This window comes from Xiphophorus couchianus, chromosome 10, assembly GCF_001444195.1.
Source record: "Xiphophorus couchianus chromosome 10, X_couchianus-1.0, whole genome shotgun sequence".
Classification (NCBI taxonomy): domain Eukaryota; kingdom Metazoa; phylum Chordata; class Actinopteri; order Cyprinodontiformes; family Poeciliidae; genus Xiphophorus; species Xiphophorus couchianus.
The window spans coordinates 13,193,638-13,217,071 of record NC_040237.1 but is presented as its reverse complement, the minus strand read 5'-3'; the positions used below and the strand labels follow the sequence as shown (position 1 = coordinate 13,217,071).

The window sequence follows — 23,434 nt, the reverse complement described above, 5'->3', positions numbered from 1 at the left end:
CAGACTGAGATTATTTGGGGTTTAACGACTCAAACTGTTAACTGCTACTGTTTGTTTTGGTGCCCAGTGCCTTAATCTCTGTAAGCCCAACTGTGACTGTGCACACAGTTTTCTGTGTGATTGAGAGTCTTCTGTGTATTAGAGTCTCATGATCCCAGAACAGAACTCTTAACAGAACTGGAAACATGCAACTGCTTCTGCTGATTTCAGCCCAACAGCGGAAAAAAGGAAGGAAAGAACAACAAGAAACAGAAATAGAAAAGAAGAAGCAGGAGATGCGCAAGGTGAGAGGTTTGGACTGCAGCCCTCCAGCAGTGTCTCCTCCCGTTTTCAAGCCAGCGAAAACATTGCTAAGTCATCACATGTTAAATATGGCTCTTCTAGAAGTTTTAGTGAAAAATCAGCTCATTTATATTTTAAAGAAAAGTTCCTTTAGAAGAAAAAGAAATGCTGAGATGTCTGTTCCTTCCTCTCTTGTCTGTGTTTGACTGCTAGTCTAAACTCTCTGAGCGAACCGAATTATTTCACCAGAGGATGTGTTCCCACCAGGAAAGTCCGCTTTGGTCCTTCGTTTGTTTCAGACCAAAAGCAGACTTAATTTTATTTTTGCTTTTACATTGAGCTTTTTTTGCTTTCTTTTGCTATAAGTTGCAAACACAGCCACGTGGGTGACGATCGTTGCTCCCATTTGACAGAAATTACTTGCTGTGTTTTTGTTGTGCACAATTGTGTGTTTCTTACATTGAATGTAAATAGCAGCTCATGCAACGCTGGTTCCACAATGCGATATTTCTAACTTTGCAACGCCGTCTGCAAACGGAAGCTGCGAGCCAAAAGAGACAACATGCAGAAAACAGCAGGTCAGGTACGGCTTCGGTTTAATCGGCAGTAGCGCTAGCAACTGCCCGGCAATAGTGGCTCATAAAGTCCAAAAACACATGGAGGCCGGTCTGTATTCACACCAGAAGTGAACCGCACCAGAGTTTGTTTGAAAGCAGACTGGGATCGACTCAAACAGCGGGTATCGGCCCAGTCGTTTGGTTAAACCAGATGAATAATAGGACTGAAATCAGAATTTACAAGCAAACTAAAAAAACATAAAATAAGAGGAGTTTGAGCTCCTGTTTATGTTTCTCTTCGATTAAAATCCACAGCATTCCTCAAATGTTCCGTACTTTAACAGAAGGCAGTTATCAGAAAAAAAAATCGACACAACGGTGCATGCTATTAGTTGTAGCATTTGAACGTTTTTTTCCGTATCTCTTACTGTAACAGCTGTATGGCCAGTCAGATGTCTCAGTAATTGCCACACTGACTGAAAGTTTGACTTCTGCCAGGCTGAACTGAAATATGCGCCCACACTTGTCCTGTCACTCTGTCCACCCTCTCTATAGAAAAGAAAAAAAAAAACATTCTGTGCAGTCTGATGTGAGATTTTTTTTTTTTTTCTTCAACAGCCACAGTGAACACTAATGCCTACAACCAACTACAACAAGGTGACTGTACACAAAATTCTGATCCAGTGGAAAGCTTGAAATATGAATGAATTGCACATTGTGGTTTCACGCTTGATGTGCACATTCTGCAGATTTGATATTTAACCACTTAAAACATTTCTTTTTTTTAAAATATGATATTAGAAATACGTTAAAAGATGCAAATAAACAACGTGTACGCTTCTGGCATCATCATGTAAGAAACTGTACAGTGTAGGGCTAATATGTTGATTATTTATTTGGATTGAGAGATTTTTTTTTTTTTTGCAGAATTTGAAAGGAGTGAAGCTAAAACTAGGACCTTTGAGGGGTTCTGGTTAGAATATATTTACAAAGTTGTTTTTTGTTTTTGTTTTTTTTATCTTAAATGCTATACAGAAAAACTGTTTCCTGTATAGTTTTGACGTAATTACTACTAGTATGTTGTTCTTTCAGCAAATGGGCTTTTATGGTTAACAATTGACCAATTACCATATTAGTTGATGACTATGTCAACAATCAATTCATCACAATTAATGTGATGAATCATTTCAGCCCTAGTCTGTAATAATCCGAACAGGTCTGACCCAAAGACCTGCTTAACAGATACACATCTTTCACTCGATTAGACGAATTTCTTTTTAGTGATTCAGCCGGAACTCGGATCCAGGTGAGTCACAGAAGCAGCTGCTAGATTCTGGCTTGACGTTTGAAACACTATCTGTTTGCTGCTCCAGAAAACCCAAAGCAGTGTGTGTGTGTGTGTGTGCGTGTGTGTGAGATCACTTATCCATATAAGGAGCCTCAACTGCTATCACAACGGCAAACAAAGACAAGTCAGAGTGAGACCTTCTCCGCTCGTGTCTTTGTTCCTGTAATCACTGCAAGGAAGAAAAGCGCAGCGGCTGAGGCTTCTGGAGTTCATTACTACAGCAGAGGGAAAGCTTTCAGAACGACGGGCGACAGCAGTGAGTAGGGAACCGGCTAAACGCTGCGTCTCGGTAGCTGGAGTGAAAATCCATTCCTGCTTTTGTTGCAGGTAACGGCGCCTCTCGGCCTGAGAGAAGATCATCTGAACAAAGCGAAGAACCAGTTAACCTTCAGAGGCTCCAGATTTTAAAGAGAGAGGATGATGCGAGCGGCCGCTTCGCTGCTGCGTGTACACCCGCCACTGCTCTACTTTCCTGTCCGAGGTTTTCTGAGGGAGGAAAAACTCCGCTGCAAACCGTAAAACACCGAGGTTCCGTCAGAATTCTCCTGCTGGATTCACCCGATAACAGATTTGGAAATAATTCTGCAGACAATAGCATATTCACAAAAGCAACCGTCGGGTGATTAAATATGTCAACATAATTGCTCTCATTGGGCAACAAGATAATAAGGGAGAGAAACTCAGGGCAATAATGGATACAGGAAATCAAATTTGTAATCAATTTGTTTTATTTCTGTTCAATTTTAGTGAAACTCCGCTAAATGTTGTAGTAATAACCTAATAACAACTTGAGAGTTTACTTATTCATAATAATAAAAAATAAAGCGCAACGACATACAAGAAAAGGTCATCAGTCAACATTTCTGAAAATCTTTTGTATTTATTAACACGGTTTGTTGGAAAGAACATTAGAAAATCATTTCAATAACTAAACCGGTTTCCTTACCTTAATATTCCCGAATATTTAATTTAAATTATATTCTTAATTTTATATCCTATCACAGGATTCAGACTTTTTGTGAAGAAAATGAACTCCATTACACTAAATTGTTATTGTTTAACTTCAAATTTATTGTTCACTTAGAAATAATGTATAAAATACATATTTTTATTGTGCCTGGCTGGAATAGTTTTAATTGATTTGTTAATTTGATTAGTTTTTTTTATTATTATTATTAACTGATGGTAGATAGCATTAGTCACTGAACCACAGTTATGATTACATCATTATGCTTTTTAAAAATGTGATTAGCTGCATCCTTTGCAGAAATACAGTCGCTGAACATATTTTTTAAAAAGCCAGAGAGTCACTTTGATTACATTCTGATCTTATTTAAACTTAATATCAGCTGCCGTACTCTGATCTCACACAGCTCAAAGACAGTAGCCTGGACGTTATCATGATGTTATCTGTTCCTCCACTTTTCTCACATCTTTGCTGAGCTGTCACAGATTCCTTCATGTCTTCTAACGTTTTCTTGTGTGTCTCATGTCGTGACACAAAATGAGGAGCGGATCATTTGACATGAACTGTGGATGAATCTGCGTTTTCAGACTGTAACATTTCTTTCACCTAACAGTTGAGTTTTTTGTGTTTCTACGGAGGACATTTTTACACTTAAATACATTCAAACATTATTTTCTAACGGGGTTTTTTTCTGACTGTTTTTAATGCATTTGGTTTTCTTTTAGTCCATTCTCGCCGCTCTCCCTGCCTCACTGTGATTTTTTTTTTTTTTTTTGCTTTAGTTTTAAATAACTGATTCCAAATTTGTAGATTTCCAATAGTAAAATATGATTAGCCAACATGTTGCTAAGCAACCGCATTCACCACAAAGCTCCGTGTGTGTGTGTGTGTGTGTATTTGTGGGTCATCATGAGACAAAACTGCTGCATCTGTTTCTTCTGCCAAACCACAAATAATGAGGATCATGTTTGAAATGTTTACACACTCACACACAAATACACACACACACACCCAACAAAAACTACCAACCTCGTCTTTTTCGTGCTGTTTTTTTTTTTTTTTTGGGATCACTTCCTCTTCCTGTGACAGAAGTCTTTATATTTAGCCGCCATCTGCGCCCCCTCGCTCTTCCTAAACTTCCGCCCCTGCCCCTGAAACTCACGTCTGTAAGGATCCACAGTGACAGAGAGCATTCAGCACTGATGGGCGCAGAGTCTACATTAATTCACCATGCTTAACACAAAGCAAACACAGAGCCAGGAGCATAAATCCTGCAGCTGGAACCTTTTCACTCTCATCAGCGTACACCTGTCCCGTTTTGGCCTGGGAAGCTGCCGGTTTTTCACCCCCCTTTTCCCGCTGTGCTCACGTATTATTATTTTCCCGTAAATATCCCGGATAGTGCCGGCCACTCTCACGTGTTAGTTGCTCTGCCGGCTCTTACGTGTGCAATTATCTTCCTCCCGCTCGTCACTCCTTGTTCATTTATACATTTAAGAACAGAAGTGGTTCGTGTACACAGCCGTGCGGTACACCTGTCCATCAGAATTTAAAAGCGATAATGTTTTTCTCTGTTTTTGTAGCTTCACCAACCTCTTCTAGAGCAGTTGACATTATGTCAGTGAATGAGGGGCTGGGAGGCGTTCACAATGAACCTCATAATATGGAATACAACTTTAATAGATTTATTAAATGTTGATGCTGACCCACTAATATGTCGGGTTTAGGTGTCGTAGTAAAATTCTGACTCCTTCAGCTGTGCCTGTACCAAGGGAATCGATACTTCATCAGAGGTGTTCATTATACTTCATGTTTGATGCAAAATTCAAACAACTGTTTCAGCTCTGAAATTTTCCATAGATCCAACTCTCTAAACAATATACAAATACAGCGATATTACAAATAAGTCATTTTAAGTCAAATACATTATTGGCAAAATATAAAATGTCCTCCATAGAAAGTCACTGCTTCAGTGCCAAAGCAGTGGGAAATATTCAAGATATTCCTGTCACAATGCTTAACTTCCAGACTGATGTCTGGGAATTTTCACGACCTGCAGGATATAACCAACCCTGCCGATGGATGAGTGACCATCATTTGAAGACAAATAAGGAAATAAAGCATGCATAGAATTGTATTTCTGCATCCTAAACTAAAGAGACAACTTTTATCTAAATAAAAGAAAAAGAAGAAGAAGAAAAAAGGTTTTTATTCATGTAGCTTCTCTGGTTAAGTAGGTAGAGAAAGGAATGAAGACGTTATGTGAGAATTTCATCTAGAGAGATTTTTGTTTCCGTCTGACATTATTACTCTTATGGACAACGTAGTAGTAATTTATAATTTTTTTAAATGGATCAATATGACAATCTCTTTGAATAGTCTAATAAGTTGTAAAAATATATATATATATATATTAGACCTTTCTCATAACATGTTGTCAGACAAGTAGTGAGAGTGTGCTTTAGTACATCGTCCTACCCAGAGTCTATTCAGGCAAATTCATTTGATTTTAACATTTAGTTTGAAACGCAACACAGTCCAGGTGGAGGTGGAGTTCAAATGATCAGGTGGTCTGGGTAAAGACGACCCTTGAATCTAAAACTCGTTCAAACACTGAAAAAAAAAAAGGTACTCAGAGTCAAACAATAGCACGAGTCCTGACAAAGATAGACAAACAAAGCTACTCACACACATAGATATAACGCGTTTAAAAAAATCTGTCTGTTTGAACTACATCCGCCCACAGCAGACTCCTCTCTAAAGCCAGTTCCTTTAACATTGATTAGATAATTATCTAATCTGGCTCTAATATAAAATCCGACAAAAAAGACGCCTCTCACATTGTGAGGACGTGCTCTTAGACTCGGCGTGCGTGTTATTCACCCAGCAGGTTTTTTTCTTTGGGGTTTTTTTTTTTTGGACATAAATGTCATTGGTTATTTTGCACACCGCGCGCTGCCGCCTACCAACACGGGACCGGCCATCTGGAGGATTGTTGTCGGGTCTCAGTGTAGTCCAGCGCCACTGAGCCACAAAAGGTTTGAAAGGACCTGAAGACACAAGCAGACCGCTAGCTGCTCTGAAAAGGTCAGGTGGACTCTAATGAGGAGGTGGAGCTAAATTTATCCTCACAGCATCTTCATAACAGAACATACCCAAGTGTGACTGAGGGAGGACGTTTCAACAGGAATCTCCTGTAGTCCGAATGTGTTCAAACAGTATCTTCCCTCTGTAGAGATCCTCGCCGTTCTGTCGAGACGCCGACAGCACACCGTCCATTCCTCCAGATGTGAATCTTAAACGTCTCCTGACTGCAGATCCAGTACGACACCAGCATCACGGCGTGTTTTCAGTGGGAGGATCACGTTACCGAACAGGATTCTTATGTAAAACACTGACCTCAAATCCGGCTATAAATACAACAAACGAGCTGAGCGTAGTAACGGAGAAACGGAGAGGCTTCGGGTTTGATCTCGGAGCCCCTCCCAGTCCTTGTCCCGTCTTATTCCTCCAGCAGAGGGGAAGGAGACCAAAATGTGCAAAAGCTTCTGCTCATCTTGCGGACTGCACTTTTATCACAATACGTCTCAGATGTTTAATATAGATGTCATGTTAATAAAATCCATCCAGAGCTGGAGAGGGTCCTCACTGCAGCTGCTCTTTTTTTTCTTTTAGGTCTTTACCTACTGGTCATAAAGATAGGTCATAACCAATAACTGCAATTACTACTGCTCCGATCCACACAGATCACACAATCCGTATGATTCCAACTCAAGAATATGACCCAGTGAATCTGCACACTACAAAACCAAGAGGAATCATAGTCTTGTCTAGTCGAATGCTCATTGTTGAGGGTCGGGGACGATGGACGCCGATTGCATCAGTGCTTTCTACTCTCTTCTCTTTCTGGCGCTGGCCGTACATTCTCCCACCGATCTTCTCGTCTGATCCCTGATGTCGTTTGTCTCAGTGTTATCCTCGACCGCTTTCTGTAAATGTTGCCCACGAGGGGGCAACATTTGGGTCCTGACGACATGGTGCAGAATCATAACGAGGCTAGATCTAATTTTCCTACTCCTCACCCTAGTGCCAAAAATGCTTGTCGGGTTACCAACAAAATACTGTATGGTGTATAATTGGTAGCAAATTCTTCAAAGACACTTATTTATGGAGCGTAAGGGTGGTTAAAGTTCCTCAGCATTTTTTTTGTTAACTTATTTGGAATATTTGTTGAAAATATGCCAACGTTTGTCAAAGGATGATGAAGCTACATGAAGCTACATGAAGCTACATAAACTTTTTAGTTCAAAAAGTAATCAAAGTTTTTAATTACGTTGAAATTAAAAACGTGCAAACTGCAGAAGTATTTCCATTTCTTAGTATGTTTGTAAACATACTCCGTATGCCTTACTTTTTCGTCTGTGCTTTTAAAAGTGCTTCAGAGCTCCAAACTCTTTTCGATTCACTCCGATCGAACTATCTTGTCCCTAAGTGAGTCCAGCCACCCTGAAGAGGGAAACCATTGAAACTCTTGAAAACATAGGAGTAAGGGGGAGGAATAATATGTCAGAGGTGAAGGAAGATTGAGCTCAAATCATTTTTTAAGCCAAGGTAGCGATGGATGTAAAGGTGCTAACTCTATACTGTCCACCCACAAAGGGATGCAAATAACCACATAGCAGAAATGATAAGAGACAATAGCAGAAATATTCAAGCTGCTGTCCTCAAGATATTAAAAAAATTTAATCATTTCTTATTGTCACTTTTTCAGGTCAACTTTCCTGAGTTTGACCCGAGTTTGGAGTCCAAACACGGCATCCGCCTCTAGATGAAAACTGCAGCAAACAGCCAAGCAAAGCAAGGCATTATCTGATAAACCACAAATTCATAAAGTCTGTTGTCATGGACACAGCATTTCACCTCCTAAATATTAACCGGAAGAAAGGGCAGCACCCATTGTTCAGCTCTACACACAGACAGCAGGAACTTACAGTGGACTTCTCACCATAGCGTTGTATATTTCTAGAGCTACGTACGAATTAATCAGAGTGCCGACGTTCCCGCTACATCCCTGTTGTTCTCAGTTTTCTAAAAGTCTCTCGGTACAGAGAAAAATCTTCTGTCTGTGGCAAAACTGACTGGCTGTGCATCGTCTCAGCTGGAAACGATGACACATTTTGCATCCGCAGCCACCCTGCAGGAGAACAACGAGTCATTTGTTTCACTCTTCACCTCTATCAACAGGCAAAAGAGAGAAGGGACTAGTTTCTAAACATAAAACATAATTATGTCTTGTTTCCGACACCAGCTGCAGCTCAATAATAATAATAAACAAAGAAACTCATTTCCATTTTCAAAGTTGTACAAAGCGGATGACGGCAACAGAGGAACTAGTAACCGCTCAGCATTGCCAAAAGAAAGCCAGCAGCAGCAAATGTTCAGCAGTGAGGATTAAACCGACCTTTGAGATAAACGTCCTGCTTCAACCAGAGGCTCATTAAAGAGAAGGTTACTTTGCCTTTTGCAGGTCACACAGATTCATTAATTTTGCTGAATATTTCCCATGTCCCAAAACTGTGAAGGAAGACTAAATGAACCTTCTCCAAACTTGTTTCACATTCAACCTCCGGCCCCTCTACAGCACAGACAGCGAGAACAATGCAAACTGTTGTGTTTTGTGTAGAGTCTCCTGTGGGTCGCGAGTTTTCATGTCAAGCATCAAATTGATCGTGTTTCACATCCCAGATGAAGCTGTCCAAGACGTATTAGAGAGTGATCTGGATTGAAGCGACACACTGAGCTAAGAAACGCGGAAGACGCTTGGCAGGTGTTGGATTTTATTATCTAAGAGCTGAAACTTGCGGTTCTTCCCTAGATTGATGTCAACGCAAAAGGATATGCAGGCAGGAGTAGGTAGAAACAGAAGGAGGCACAAGGGAGGTAAAGACAGAACGTAAGCAAAGGCAGATGGATGTAGAGACACATTGGGATATAAAGAAGGTACAGATAGACAGAGGTACAAAGGAGAAACAAATTAAGGGTGGAACAACGAAACACTAATAGGTACAGAGAGAAATACAAGAAATATATTCAAATTGAACCATTTGGAAGAAACAGAGATAAAATTCTAAAGCCTTCTGTTCTTTCCTATAAAATCCATCTCTTTTAGACTGATTCTCATCTCGGAACCAGTTCCAGCCTGTGTTCTTCCTCTCACCTTCCATGACGAACACCACTGAGCCTACATCTCCTTCCTTTATGATACAGGCATCCTTCCCATAATCCACCGGGTACATGCAGTCCACAATCTCCTGGATCTGAGAGAGCTCCAGGTTCTTCATGAAGTCATTGTCCAAGATGGCCTCCTTTATCAGCTCCTTTGACCTGAAAAGAAGAGGAGGGGGGAAAAAAGCTTTACTAAAATATCAATAGACAGGATAAAGTCAATCAATCAATCCATTCACTCATCCATCCAACCAACCAACCATTTTAACAAATATTAGGCCCATATCTAATCTTTCAGTGCTGACACTAATTCTATAAGTCAATTTTTGTTTCTTTCTGTTCCTGCACAGAAGTTTCTGTTCAGTCTGCCGCTGCGTTATCCTGGAGCTTACTTCAGGAAACTTTGAAATCGACTGAATTAATCCAAAGTAAAAGCTTTGGATTACTTCATTACTATCAGCCTCAAATCAGTCTATTTGAGGCCGATAGACTGACGTTTCCCTGCTTCTCGTAGCTTCTCATTTTCTTTAAACTGCGTAACTTTTTGTGTTCTATCTGTTGCTGCCTCTTGGCCAGGACTCTCTTGAAAAACAAGTTGTTGTTTTTTTTTTCTTAATGGGATTTTACCCAAGTAAAATAAAGGTTACATACATTTAAAAAGTGTCTAAAGTTGTTTGATTGACCCATAACATTTAAAAATGTAGTACTGAAAAACACACTGAAATGGGACAAGTTCATGTCAGGAAGTCAGGACTCAGAAATGTTGATCTTCAATCCGACTGCAGAATCCTAAATTCTCCATATTTCCACAACTAAATAACTCCAGACCATTTCTCTAAAAATGTTAAATTAACTTTTTTGTAAATACGACCTGGCAACATTTAGAATTTTGTTATAAAACATCGGTACGTCCTCCGAGACACTCGAGATTGTGCTCCTATTCTATTCTGTCGAAGCTGAAGCTCCAGAGGAACGTTCCTCTGGAGCGCTCGGTGTTTAATTAACTCTCCTGTCTGCAGTTATCTTCACGCTTCTGTCTGACAGCGTGAGCATCTGCGGCGGCTTTTATCAAACAGCTGAGGTTATTTTCTGCAGGTCTGATCGTTTGTCATCTCCGAGCTCGCAAACACTGAAACCCGCGCGCCCTGATCAATGGCAGCCGGGTGGTGTAGAACAGACAGCCGATTCACTCGAAACGTCCTCCGGCTCAGATTGATCTCACGAACGGTGCGGCGCCTCCGGGCGAAGGAGGAATTATCGAGACCCAAGCTGATGAGAACCTCACCGGTTGTCAGGAGATGCTCCAGATTCTGGGACGCGATCTGAGTCGCAAAGCGCAGAAGAAACGGACGTCGCTGAATAGAACCCGCTTGCGTTCACTGCCGATAAAAAGGGACCGCAAGAACCCGGCCGTGTCTGCAACGCGTTTTACAAAACGCTGGACAGAGAAGGAGTTGCGAAACGTTTCAGATGTTTGGTGTTTGGTTCATTAACTGTGAATACAGGAGCACGCTTGACCTGGAGGTTTTTATTGTCCAACGTGCAGACAGATATAAGATATAAAGCGGAGCCTGCATACAAGGTTCAACATGATGCGACAATTAGGACCAACGTCGACGTTAAGTCTTGTGTTTGATGAGGACGTCTGTATCGGAATGATGCCGTAACTTTGCGAAATGCAGCTTTTAGATTTAGACAAATGCTGAATAATTGAACATTAAGGCCCACACAAAAACACTTAAAGTCGCATTACAAAGCTCTGAGGCGCTGTCCTTAACCTGTTCCTCTTACTGTTGTAAATTGAAAGACACTCTTCATCTCGAAATCATGACTCATTCTTTCTTGTTTTTTGATTGAGTTCTGGTATTGAAAAAATGCCCAGAATGCTTTTCACCCTGAGGTACAGTATATGCCAAGTGCGCCATGCTTTAAACACAAGTCTGACTGTGCAAGACTTCATCGGTGACTTTATCCCAATCTGCACAACTTCTGTTTACACAGGAGAAGATTCTGACTGGAATTCAAAACACAATACGGCTTTGTGCAGTAAATCGATCACACTGGTATCTTGTGAAACCACCCAAAATCAAAATACTGCCGCTCTAAAAAAAAAAAAAAAAAAAAACACGGTAAAAAGTCTTTCACGTGCTATTTTACAAAGAAAATCACCAAAGAATTTTGAAAAGGACACCAATATTTAAAAGACAGAGCCCTTATGTAGCCTATCAGGTAAATTACAATATAAAATCTAATTTAAAAAAACGACCTATATAATAAGAATTCTGGATCAGAAAAACAGGTCAGAATTTTTTTTTTTTTTTTTACATTTGTTTCTGCACTTTCCGGGAGGGTTTTATGTTTCTGTTTTATTTCTCTACTTTTCAATGTGGACATATTTAATGTTGCGTCAGTGGTTTCCTTGTTCCACCGAGGAATGAAATGACAACAAAGCTCGTCCAAGACAAAACGAAGTAAAAATCTGACCCTCCGGCCCCAGACATTTGTTTATCAAGAACGAGAACCATTCATGTTTGACTTAACTGTTTGAGCAGAGATGAATTAAATTGCTTGACATTTCCATCTAAGATTAAATTGCCAAGTTTACTTTGTGAAAGTGCAAAGAGTCGCCTTCATAGTTCGATTGTTGCGTTACCATGGCTACAGTGTGAGGCTAAGGATTTAATCTTTGTGTTTCAGTTCTGTTCGTACCGAAATACCTATCAATGATAATTAACCAATTATCAGTGATTGTTTTGTTTTTTTATCTTAGTCTATTGAACTGGGACCCCTCTACCAGATTCTACCACATCTGTACTGATTAGTGGCTCTGATGTTCTTTACAGGAAGAGGGGCCCCTAAATCACATCCTGCCTGAGGCTCCAGGTAGTCCCCAGTACATGTTATGTTCTTTACTGCCTCCCAGCAGAGGCACTTAAACAGTGTCATCATTTCTTGTCTTAATGGCTCCATAGTTGCTTTGTTTTATTGTTGTTGTTTTATTGTCTCCTCCCAGGATGTCTGGTTTCGAATTTTTGGCTGGACTCTGTTTTCTTGTAGGTTTTTGGCTGTCTTTATGTTTTGTAAAGCAATTTATTTTCACCTGCCTGCCTTCTTCTTCTTCTTTTTCTTCTTCTTCTTCTTCTCCGTCTCCTATAAACTCTGGACTGTTACTTGGTTGCCTGTATGAGCAGCTCTACCCTCTAGATGCAAATAATACCAAGCAGCTGAGCCATCGTCGTCATCGTCATACAGAAACTAAACAGGAGGAGAAGGATGTCTCTCTCAGTCAGCAGAGCCAAAGGTTTTCCTTCCTGTTGAGAGTGGAGGGCTCAGTTTTATTGAAATGGACTGAAAGAGACAAAGCGAGTGGAAGGAAGATGGTGAATGCTCCATAGATCATCACTGGCTGGCAGCTGCTGAATGATTTCCAGAAAAAAAAAATTATAAAAAAATCTTCTAAAATTTAAGTAGCCCACTCAGGATTTAATCCGAAAACACCTACAGTTCAGTCAGACTCACAGAGCGATAAAAAATTTGATTCCAGTGAAAAGGAGCATTATTGGATTACTAAAGGCAGGAGAAATAGTTTTTTTTTTGGTTGGTTGTGAAATGTAAATTTAAGCATCAGGAAGCTAAAATAAATGTACAATATTAGAATTGTTTTAGTGCAGAACCCTAAAATCAGTATTTATTTATTTTGTTTTATTTTTTATTTTTGGCAAAACTGGTTGGCATCAACATCAAACCATATGATGCCCAATCAAATTCGCCTATTACACTGGATGCAAAGTGTAAATAAAAGACTGAGTTCTCCTTGGTTTGTTGAAACAAGGCTGGAGAACATCAGGAACATCCCTCAGGATGAAAACATCTTAAGAGTTTTTCTGCTTTTCTTTTTTTTGTATGGGAGGTTTCTGCACCTCTACCATCTCTTTCAGCGTTTCACCACCAGCAACATCCTGGGATTCAGGTGAAGGCACAAATATGTTGAACCTCACTCACTTACGTCCTGTTGTTTCATCCTCATCAGACAATTTTGTGATTTGGACAATAACCTTACGATCCAGTGTACTCACTTGTAAACTGACCATCACTCTGTTCGCGCAGATTAATAAATTGACGCACGTTCATCTATAAAACTATCACAGGCATGGGGCGTGCCGTGGTGGCGTGGGGGATAGAGCGACCCATGTTTGGAGGCCATATCTTCCATATATCTTCCATATCTTCACTCAATCAACATTTCCAACAACACTCATTTTACACTCTGATAAATTCATCACTATGATCGTCGCAAGAGCTTGTATGTTTTGTTAGGCCCACAGACGCTTGTTTCATTTTGCTGCATCGAATGATTGGAACAACTTGTAAAAAAAAAAGAAACACTACAGCTTGTTAACTTCAGTAACAACTTTATAAACTCAGTAAAATCCATGAAGTATGTGATCCATGTCCCTGCTTTTCAAACAGTTGACTTGTCGCGTGGATACGGTACATGTAGGCAGTTGTGCTATTTTGGTTTGCTTGTTTGTTTTACGACATTCGTTCTGTTTCTGCTGTACGATATTCTGTGGCGTCATGGTTTTATGTTTCCAGGACAGACCGCTGTTGAAAATGGGAATCTGTGGAATAATTAATTAGTAAAACTGAAAATGAGTGATTAGCGAGTGAAGCATGACACAACGTTTGATGACAGCCATGTGGTGCAATCCTGTTGGTTGTGGCAAGTGATGGTGGAGGCAACTGCGTTGCCCAAAGAGTTGCGGTGACTTATTTGTGGAGCTTGTAGCACGGTTCTGCTACAAGCAGCATGCTAATGGCTGCATGAAATCCCAAGTTCATGATGGATCAGTTTACTTTGTGATCCGTTTAGTTTTTGTTAAAGCAGAACAAGAAACACATCAGTTGAACGTGAAAATAAATCATCCTCCAAGTTTCATTAGACCTACATATGAATAAGCGAGTAAATCGGGACCAAAGTTACAGATTTTCTGACAGATTTTCTTTAGAAACTTCCAACAGGAGAAGTTATGGCGTTGCCTCCCGAATTCAATCAGCAGACCAAACAAATACAGTCGAGAAACATTTCATCCCCGATCGAGGTTTGCAGCTAAAATATTTTTCTGAACCGAGGCGAACAGGATTCGTCCCTGCGGTGCAGGAGGAAACGTTGAGCGATATCACTTTGTCGTTACCGTGGGGGGTTGAGGGGGTGGAGATGCTTGATAAGTTCCATTTTAATTCATCTGCAGAGGAAACGAGCTCTCGGAGATGAGCCGGAGCTGGGTGTTATTTCGGCGACAGGAAAATATTGCAGCCCCGCTTCTGTTTCTGCACATGAACAGAACCGGACTCGGGAGGGAAATCAGAGAGATCTGGAGGGAAGGTGGTGACGAAGCGCTCGCCCTTACGTCGTTACTGCATTGGCCACAGAGGGAGGGGGAAGGTGTAAGGACGAATGAAAATGATGGAGGGAGAAGAAGGTGATGAGTGTGAAAGAATAGAAACCGGAGGAACAAAACAACAGATGGGTGAGAGGGAAAAAATTAGGAAAAGAGAATTAAGAGGGTGGAAATAATTCAAGAGAGACAAATAAAAAAAAAAGAGCAACTCAAAATAATTCTGCTGAAAATGAAAAGGGAACTCAAAGCACAAAGAAAATAAATCTGAACAGAGATGATTTTGTAAAACATGGTCGACTAATACTGACAGAGTGTTTAACAGGGAAGCAGGGGGGCATTAGCTCATTACCATCTGCCAATCAGAGGCAGAAACACCAATAACATCTCAAAATAAGTAAAAACGTCAGACTTACATTCGTTAGATCACATTTCTAGACTTTTTATCGGCATCAGGTCAACAGAAGAAGCTGAACTGGAAGACTAGGGTGAGTTTTACCGCGTGAAAGTTTCAAGAATCTGACAGGCAGTATGTTTGATTCATATGTGTTAGAATTTAAATACATATTTACATTATTGCCAATCAATGAGAAGAAGCTTCAAATATCAGCATCCGGGGACGTTGGCAATAGAAGAAAGACAAAAATGCAAAAGGAAAAACTCACAACCATGTTAAAGCAGATGTGTACTCTCAGTTTATGGTGCAAAATTAGGAAAGATTTTGAATACTGTTAAAAATATATGTATATATACATATATTTTTGTTACTTTATAAGGGAAAATAACAGACAAATGTGATTTTATGTAGAAAATGTGACTTGCAGTAAAAAAAATAATAATATATATATATATATATATATATATATATATATATTTCTTTTTAACAAGTAAAGAAAATTACTTTTTTTATGTTTACCCTTTTTCCAGAGACAAATAAAAAGTATTTGAGCTTGCCTTACAGCACCATTGGCTGTAGTGCATATTTACTTTTTTTTCAATATATTTTTTTTGTTTATTTTGTAGGCAGTCAGTTTTAGAATTTGATATTGCTAATGAATATTTTAAGACGGGGGTGAAAATTACAAATATTTATATTTTGCTGCTGAACGGGAAGCGTTGACAAAAGACGAAATAAAAAAGTTTAGAAAGCTACTGAAACTCACAGACTGGTTCAACATGAAGCATAAATCTGGCTTTCAAAGGTGGGGGGAAAAAAAGGCTTTTAGGCTTTTTATCTTTGAAGGATCTACGAGTTGACATGCAAGGCCTCAGAAAAAGCTCCGCCGATGTCAAGGTCAGATCCAACAAAGGCCAAAACGCACTCGATGTTATTTTACTCGAGGAAGCAAAGAACAAGACAAAAGTTGTTCTCTTTTCTTGGGCTGAGGCGTTTCATAATTCACAAGAGCTCAAGAGCAGAACTCCTGCGAGGTCTTCACAGACGTCCCACTGCAGCGTTTGTTCACGTAGCAAACATGCCCACTTAAAAATTGGTGACCAACTGCACAAAACCTGTCAGACAACACACAGACACGCTGGCGTTTTGTTCTTGCAGGATATATATGAGCCTCTGCAGTCATTTTGAATTTTTTTATTATTATTATTTCTGGCGAGTGAAACAGAAACTCTTGACCCAAAAGCTTCTGCAGCACCAAACTCTTGTAAACATTACAGCGGCTGAACTGCTGCCGGTTATTTTGAGCTGCTGGCGTCTCGCTCTTTTGCAGTCTTAACTGTTATGTTCTCATAAATGATAGAGAGGCGTTTTATACCAAACACGGATGGATTCATGCCTGCCATGGGGACGTTTTACGCAGGTTTTGCATTCAACTATTTAAATCGCCTTTTAGCCAGAAAACATACAGGAGTTATGATCACCATCCTAATTTGAATATGTACAGTTTTGCTGATGAAATGCAAGGGGATAAAATTGCATTTAAACTCTGCTTGCTCACATTATCTTCATCATTGTGGCATTTTTATTTGTTTTGTTCTCTAATGTTGTGTAACTGCAGTCAGTTTCTATCATCTGATCACTGATTTCATAAAAAAATAAAATAAAATGAATAAAACGGCTTAATCTGGCATGAAAACCAATTGCAATGGGAATGTGATAAACCATAAAGCTTTTTTTCAGAAACATGACAACATATAATATAGTTTATGGATTATATTCTCAATAATTCATAAAAAAAAAGACCTTTGAATTCATGGCAAACATTCAAGAGATGTATATATATAATTTTTAAGTTGTATTAAGGTTTGTCAATGCTTATGAATCTGAAATGTTTCACACTATTGGCTGTTTGTTCTTAGATGAGTTCTGCCTGTGCTGCATATGACTGAACAAAATAAACAAGAACAAATATCTTCAAACGGAGAAATATTTGCAAAATTCAATTAATGAAACAAAAGTGTCTTAAGATCTCTGTGCACTGCTCTCTGGAAGGAATCAAAGATCTTGTTTGTTTTCCATAACAAAGAAGCTCTTAATCTATCAAACAGAGAGCATTATGGGAATCAAAACCATACCATGAAGTTTGTGGCTTTTTAACTCAAACACCTAAAAGACGCCTTATGATCAAATGTGGGAGCCTGTTATAGTTCTCCTTTAATAACTTTAGCGTTCTGCAGGAGATGAAGGGTTCAAGATGACTTTATTTCATTAAAAAAAAAAAAACCTGAGATGTTCTGTGGACCGAACCTGGACTGAACAGATGATTTTTTTTTTTTTAAAAAAGACCAAATTCGCTGACTCTTTGACTTTTTCACAATGTTCTACTTGATGGGTTTTTTTCTTTTTTGTGCACAGAACAGAAGTTGGATTTCTTTCTGTTTAGTTTCTCTCAGTAGGAGTCGCATGACAGCAACGCATTTAAAAATGGAAACAAGTGTCTTTCTTTGTATCTGGAAGGAGTTTCTGCAGCTGTGAGAACCACAGTAGCTATTAACAAAGACCCACCATAAGGTCTAGCAGCAGGAACTGCAAACCGTCTGATTCCAATGTCACTCTGCAGCTGGTGATCATTGCAAACTCTGGTGGATCGCTTCAAACTCTGTCAGCAGCGAATCAGGGAACAGTTTCAGTGGATCATTAACTTGTCTGTAGATACCAGGAGAGCTGGTGGGAGTCCACAGCCCACGCTGACACACACACACACTTTCTCTTCTCCATTACTTTATATTTTCATATAACACACAGACACATGCGGGCGGGTTGCAGACTCGGAAAGGAGATGGGAAACAAACCCTGTCATCTGCCTCCGTGTGTGGGAAGATGAAAACCAACGCGCTTGGTTGTTCTCGCCGCCGCAGACAGAAAAGCACGCCATTCAGCAGTCTGCAGAGAGTCGAAGCGGCTGGTAAGCGGCAGAACTTACCACCAAAGAGCCGGAGACACTGACAAATTAACGGGACCCTCAGGGATCCCAGCAGATCATCCTAATCACGATCCCGTTTAAGCCACCTGACAGAGACAAGACCGTCAAGAACAATCACACACACACACACACGTTTCCTTATGCACAGAAACCACATATACATGTTGCATGTTTCTTTTTATGATCATACACTGTTCCATATTTCTTTAAATCTGACTAAACTATTTTAATAACGCCACAATTTCTTTTCTTACGTCGTAAATATGCCTTGTTTTGCCTAAATGATTACCTGTTGTGAATTTCTATCTAGAATTTCTATCTTACTCTATTCTGGTCTGTTCATTAAAAGCAGTGAGAGTCCAACCAAGTGGGGAAGTAATATCATTATCAGACAGAGATAAAATGCATTGCCCCAGAAATGTTATATTCTATTAAATAATGCATCCAAGCTCTCCTTTCTGACTGCAACGTTGCACAAATTATAGTTCAGGATATTGTGCAGCTCCACTACATGCAGAGACTCCAAACACTGAGCGCTGCTGCATCGTGCGGCCAGCTATATATAGATGTATCAGCGGCATTCTGGTTGATGGAAACATCAAAACCTCCTGGATATCATGGAGGGCGGAGCTACAACTGCAGCTCAAACTTAATTTCGGAGCTGATGAGTAGGAGCTGAGGCTCGGCCACCGTTTGCTCCTTCTTGGCTTTTCGTAGCTGTCTGTTAGCCATCCTGAAGCCTGATTGGGAAGCATGCAGGATAACAAGGAGCTCATAAAAGCCTCTGAGATCTGAGAAAAATACTAATAAGAAAGAAGCAGAAAATCATTTCAATTTCTCCTTTTTTTTTCCTTTTTTGGATACCTGAAGTGTCAGGAATTTCATATTATTGCAAAGCAAAGCACCTGAGGGTCCAACCTCACACCCTGCAGAGCCTCCTGGTCATATACATCCACAAGCTGCAGGAGAGGAACAGGCACAATGCTGTTCAAAATATGGAATTTCAGTTCCAGGACCTTCCGCATGCAACTAGAAAACTAAAAACACAGGAAGAAGTCAGTTGTATCCCGATACAACTTTTGCACTTCCGATCCGATACCGATATTCCAGCGTTGAGGAGCAGCCGATACCGACATTGACCCGATGCGATATCATCGCATCGCACATCCCATGCTTTTATTAGCTAGTTTGTAGTGTGGGAGGTTAGAAAAGGCTTGATCAAGTGATATCACTCCAACAAAACAATAGTCAACAACCAATACGTGTGAGAACAACTGACTGTTATTATTAATCAATTGTTTTGATGCAGGCCGTTATAATCCGATACTTTTTTTTTTACTGATATCAAACTGATTAGTGATATCAGTATCGGATCGGGAGAGTCCATGAAGCTCACAGCTAATTTGACTAAAATGATTTTTAAAAAAGTAGACCACCAGATTATACTGTCTGTTCCCTTTTACAAATCAGTAAAAACAAATTTAATTAGATGGATTTTAACTTTTTCTATTTATTCGATTCGTCAAATTTAAGTACTCCAAACAATTTTGGTTTGTAAATGAGTCAATCAGAAGCATGTTGGATGCTCTTTGAATTTCAAATAAATGCTAGAGGCTAACATTTTTGTTGCATGAATGGGGGTGCAGGTCAAATTCCTTTATTTCCTGTTAGATTTGAAAGTTTCTCCATGAATAAACCGCGGCACGTGTTTCTCTCCTTTTGTGTGTGTGTGTGTGTAGTTGCCTGGGCTTGACAAACAAAATATGAATCATCCAATCAGGAGAATTAGACCTCAAAGGCAACTGAGGAAAACAGAATCCTCATCGTTTTGCCGTCGCTCGGGTTTTGCAATTTCCTCTGCCTCGCTGCAAATCCACAAGTTCTTACATGGAACTCTCTCAGATTTCCCCCAGAACATCATCAGTGCATCCTATGATTATTTATTTATTTATTTTGTATTATTAATTTTTTTTACGCAAAACAAAACCGGCTCATATTTTCAGGAGACAAGCTAAAAGATAATTATCTGAGTGAGGGCACGCGGCACGAGTTAGGAGCGCGAGGAACAACTCGCAAGATCTTTGCGTGTCTGAAGCCTAGACGACGGGATGCTGAACAGGAAGCGCGTCAGAGCACAGGTGTGTGAGGAGAATACTCAGGTCGGATAATGATCTGACCGTTTTTTTTGAAACCCCGAGCTGCACGGGGAGCAGGTCTCTTAACAGACACATCTCTGAAGGACCTTCAGTCCGGGGCCCTGACCTCGGTCGGCACCGTGCGGCGCATTAAAAGCGACGACGACCGCAGTTTGACTGAGTGGGGTTTTTTTGTTGTTGTTGTTTTTCTGCTCGAGTCGTTGCGTTATCCGATGTTGATCAGAGCTCGGCAGTCGGCCGCCGAAACAGAGCTGAAAAGCTCCATTAACGCAGAACAGAGCAGATCCATTAGAGCTCGTTCCTGTCGCTAACGAGCAGCTGCAGCTGCAGGCCTCACAACTGATCGCAAAGATTTCAGCCGGTAACAAAAGACCCTCAAGAGTCACTCGTTCGAGCCAGACTGACACGCATCGAAAGCCTGTTCTTCACTTAGGTGATATGGCTGATTAGTTTTTTTTATTTTGGCGGCGAAACAGTTGAACCCCGTCCTTGGACTGTCTGACATAAACCGGCTTTGAAACTCGCTGAAAGCGCAGAGCCGCCTGTCACGGGTGTGCAAAACCAGCCGAGACAACAGAACTGTTTAAAAAAAGAAAAAACGATGTTCAGTGGGAGAGTCTATCCTCTGGTCTTATGAAATCCAGCGTGTTCAACTCAGGCTTAAAACTAGCTGAGAGATAAACGCCAAGATTTACACTTCCTGTATGCACTGCAAAAGCACAAAATCTTACAAAGTTTGGTCTAGTTTCTAGTGAAAAATATCTTAGTGCAATTGTAATAAGACTAAACTAACTTACAAGTAACTTTTCGGCAAGATACGAGCTTGTTTTCAGTCAATAATTTCTGAAAAGTACTAATTCCACTGGCAGCTTGTTTCACTTATAACGTAGGGAACTTGTCATGTTTTAAGACCAAACGTCTACCTGTGCAACTAATAACTTTATTTATCAATAAATAATAAGTAATTATTCACTAAAAACAAGCTACAAAAACGAGCAGAAAAGTTGCTTGTAAGTTAGTTTTTGCCTTATTTTAAGTGCATCAAGAAAGATTTGGTACTTCTTCAGTGTACTGCAGTCTGCAGAACGTTCTGGTAACTTCCGGTGGCATGCAGAGCTTTCTACAAGTTCGACAGAAGCTTAAACCCAGCTGATGGGACAGAACGAGTTCTACGAGGTTTTCTGGAGCTGTTGAAGGAGGTTCTGTTCAGTCTGATGATTCTAACCCTCTGCTACAGCCCACGTGGAAACAGGAAGTTCCCCCACCGCGTCAGAACCTGCAGGAGGAAGTGAAGGACCTACTGTGGGCTCTTGGGGTAGAACGGCAGCGTGACGTGGCACAGCTCGCTGATGTCGAAGGCCGTGGGTTCGGCGGAGATGGCCTGCCTCTTGCTGCGGTGCTGGTCCGGCTGCAGCACCAGGTTCTTCTGCTGGGCCTGGACCTGCTGGGCCGTGGCGGGCCGGATCACCGAGCGGTACTTGTCCAGCTCGTTCTGCAGCCTCTGGATCAGCTCGTCCTTCTGGTCCAGCTCCAGCTCCAGCTCATCGATAAGGGCGTCGCGCTGCCGCAGCTCCTCGATCTTCTCCTGCAGAGCGTACTGCAGGTCCCGCAGCGTTCCCATGGGCTCCTTCAGCTGGTCCCGACAGGACGTCGGGTCCGAGTCGCAACGTCCGCCGCAGCCTGACCACTTTGGGATCTCCGGGTTCCTGGGAGAAATCTTTGGGTTCCTCGTTTCGCTTTAAGTCGTTGCCCTGCCAGGTCTTGTTGTGGCTCTCCCTGAGTTTTAGGATTCAGTTGTTGTGCGGAAACTTCTCGGTGTACAAATCTCTTCCAGATTTTCCCAGGAACATACAGAGGACAGAGGACTTTCAGGAACTTTCCAAATGTTTCTTTTGGCTTAAAACCTTTCAAACTCCAGAGTTCTTTACCCTTTACACCAGCTACATCTTTTTAAAAGTCTTTAACAACATTTTCTTTTTCTTTTTTGCTTGTCAGGGTACCTGTGTTTGCTCTTGGTCCAAATCCATTTAATTATCAGATATTGTAGAAATTGCTGCAGGCTTTCTGCCTGGGTGCCTTCAGGCAGCTCCCAAAGTTTCCCTTGGATTTCATTTAGTACCTACATATCTGAGAACGTTTGAAGGAGGAACAAACAAAAAGTGGATTGGTTCCACAATCTGACATCTAGGGGGGGGGGCTTAAATTGTTTTTGTGGTGAGGTTTGAGGTTGGGTGGAATCAGGTGACGAACAGTGACTTACACAGGAAAAACTCTGGAAAACAGATTAAATAATAGATACTCCTGCGGGTCACGCTTCCCATCCCGTTGATTAAATCCAATCAAAACAAACCGCATGATTAAAAAAAAAAGGAAATTTGGATGCAGGATTCCTCTCGATGAATGAAATAGAAAAAAACTGAAGACGTGAGGAGTAATCCAGCGTACAACTAACGCAAGCAAAGTTTACAATCAGTCTGAGACGAGGATAATCCCACAGGAGGGGCTGCTCCGGGTTTATGTCCGCTGGAATATTTTACGCGGAGAGTAAGGAACCAAACGTCCGCCAGTGAAAACGGAGGCGCGGGAATCCGGCAGCGCGCACTTTATTCCCGACACACACACACACACACACAAAAAGAAAAGAAAAAGATGCGTTCCAATACCACATGGAGACAAGAGACAGGAAGCCAAGAGCCTCAAGTTGGATGTTTAGGGAGGTGAGAGGACAAACGCCGGGAAACAGGTGCTGCAAAGCCGCGAGTCCGGAGGAGTCCGGAGCGCTGATCCACTTCCAGTATGGATAATTTAATCCGAAACAGTTGGAGCTTAAGTGGAGGTCGAGGTGGAAAGAGAGAGAGAGAGGGAGAGAGAGAGAGATGAGGAGGAGGAGGAAAGTTGGGCTGCCTCCGCTCCTTTTCGTCACCTGTCCTCCTCATCTTCATCACCTGTCCTCCTCCTCGCCTGTGCTGCTTCAGTTAAAGTTTCTATGTACAGATGGAGAAAAAAACTACCTACATGTTCATCTTAAACCAACCAAAAATTTGTATTTATTTATTTATTTATTTTGCAGGAATAAGCCGTGGCCAGAAAGGATGGATGTTACTGTAAACTGCTCTAAGA

General features: G+C 40.9%; 1 protein-coding gene and 1 long non-coding RNA gene across 3 annotated transcripts in view; one reads left to right on the top strand and one right to left on the bottom strand.

Annotated features, from left to right (window-relative positions):
* Window positions 1–23,157, bottom strand: part of LOC114152021 (cGMP-dependent protein kinase 1-like) — a 45,013-nt gene extending 21,856 nt beyond the window's left edge. The window contains exons 1-2 of one of the 2 annotated variants that reach the window (XM_028029637.1): window positions 21,616–23,157; window positions 9,372–9,538 (exon numbers count right to left, since the gene is read on the bottom strand). In XM_028029637.1, coding sequence (XP_027885438.1) covers window positions 9,372–9,538; window positions 21,616–21,935 — 487 coding nt within the window. In that variant the 5' untranslated portion in view covers window positions 21,936–23,157. Of the gene's footprint in view, window positions 1–9,371; window positions 9,539–10,664; window positions 10,819–21,615 lie in introns of those variants that run through there. The other variant, XM_028029638.1, reaches the window with a different exon arrangement.
* LOC114152022 (uncharacterized) lies at window positions 11,366–12,846 on the top strand. Its single transcript, XR_003597054.1, has 2 exons — window positions 11,366–12,262; window positions 12,571–12,846. It is a non-coding gene; the product is annotated as an uncharacterized LOC114152022 (long non-coding RNA).
* Window positions 23,158–23,434: the final 277 nt, after the last annotated feature.